The sequence below is a fragment of the Triticum dicoccoides genome, chromosome 2B, assembly GCF_002162155.2.
Source record: "Triticum dicoccoides isolate Atlit2015 ecotype Zavitan chromosome 2B, WEW_v2.0, whole genome shotgun sequence".
NCBI lineage: Eukaryota > Viridiplantae > Streptophyta > Magnoliopsida > Poales > Poaceae > Triticum > Triticum dicoccoides.
Window position 1 is genome coordinate 648,240,315 of NC_041383.1, and position 1,069 is coordinate 648,241,383.

Here is a 1,069-nt window from a genome sequence, read left to right on the forward strand (position 1 = left end):
GAGGGCCAGTGGCGGCGGAAGGCCGGGGAGGAAGCGGCCGCGGCGGGGAGCTCGGCCAGGAGGCGGAGGCACTCCGCGAGCGCGTCGCCGGTGGCCGGCGGCGGTTGCATGGTGTGGTGGACTGGAGGGGAGGGGAGGCAGAAACGGAATGGGAGGGGGGAGGGAACTGAAATGCCGAAATGCTGGGCGCGTGTAGTGCGAAATTGCGCTGGATCTGCGCGCCACTAGCGGAGCCAACTACTCTATGCTAGTGTACTTCTAGAAGTATACACGACTGCTCATTCTACTGCTAGCCATCGTCCAATATTGCATTCAGACCTTGAGCTGAAGGTCTGTCTACTCTGCAGTATGTCACTACGTGGGCCCCAGGAGCAACTCCAACACGCCGACCCAAAACAACGACATCCTTTTCGGATTTTTTTTGTTTGGATTGGTCGACTTATACAAATAGATCATCTTGCATATCATATTTATGGCATTTTTGCCTCGATCCTAGAAATTCTACGCAACTCAAGGACCCACGGAGAGAGTTGGGGATTTCGTTATTTTCAGATTTGAGTTTCTCAAATTTTGAAAATAGGATCAATTGATTTTATTTATTTCATCTTCAATTATTTCAACCACAAAAATAAAAGAGAGGGAATAAAATGACTTTCCCAAAAGAAAGAAATAATGAGGATTTAATAAAAAAATCAAATAAGTTTTATTTTGGGTGTTTTTGCTATTCTATTTGAATTTAGGAAAAATTGCACGATTTTCAAAAATGCATTTTAGGGCCAAATAAATGTTCATCTTGTTTTAAATATTTTATTTGAGCGATGAAATTTTATTTTGGTATTTTTAGATTTTTAGTTATTTTTCTAGAATTTATTTTCTGTCGGGGAAATTATTTTAAAAAAAAATTGCGCGCGCCGACTGGGCCGAAGCACAGCCGAGCCGGCCCGCCTCCCCGCGCCGCCGTCTCCCTCTAGGAGACCGCGACCGCCGCCGCCATCGCTGAGTCCGACCGGGACTCTGCCCCGCGCCGCCTTGCCCCTTCCCCAAGCCGCCGCCGCCAACCCCGCCGCCG

General features: G+C 48.0%; 1 protein-coding gene across 1 annotated transcript in view; it reads right to left on the reverse strand.

Moving 5' to 3' along the window:
* The window catches only part of LOC119361092, a 2,348-nt gene extending 2,133 nt beyond the window's left edge, over window positions 1–215 (reverse strand). The window contains exon 1 of the mRNA XM_037626465.1: window positions 7–215. Coding sequence (XP_037482362.1) covers window positions 7–110 — 104 coding nt within the window. The 5' untranslated portion in view covers window positions 111–215. The remainder of the gene's footprint in view (window positions 1–6) is intronic.
* Between the last annotated feature and the right edge of the window lie 854 nt (window positions 216–1,069).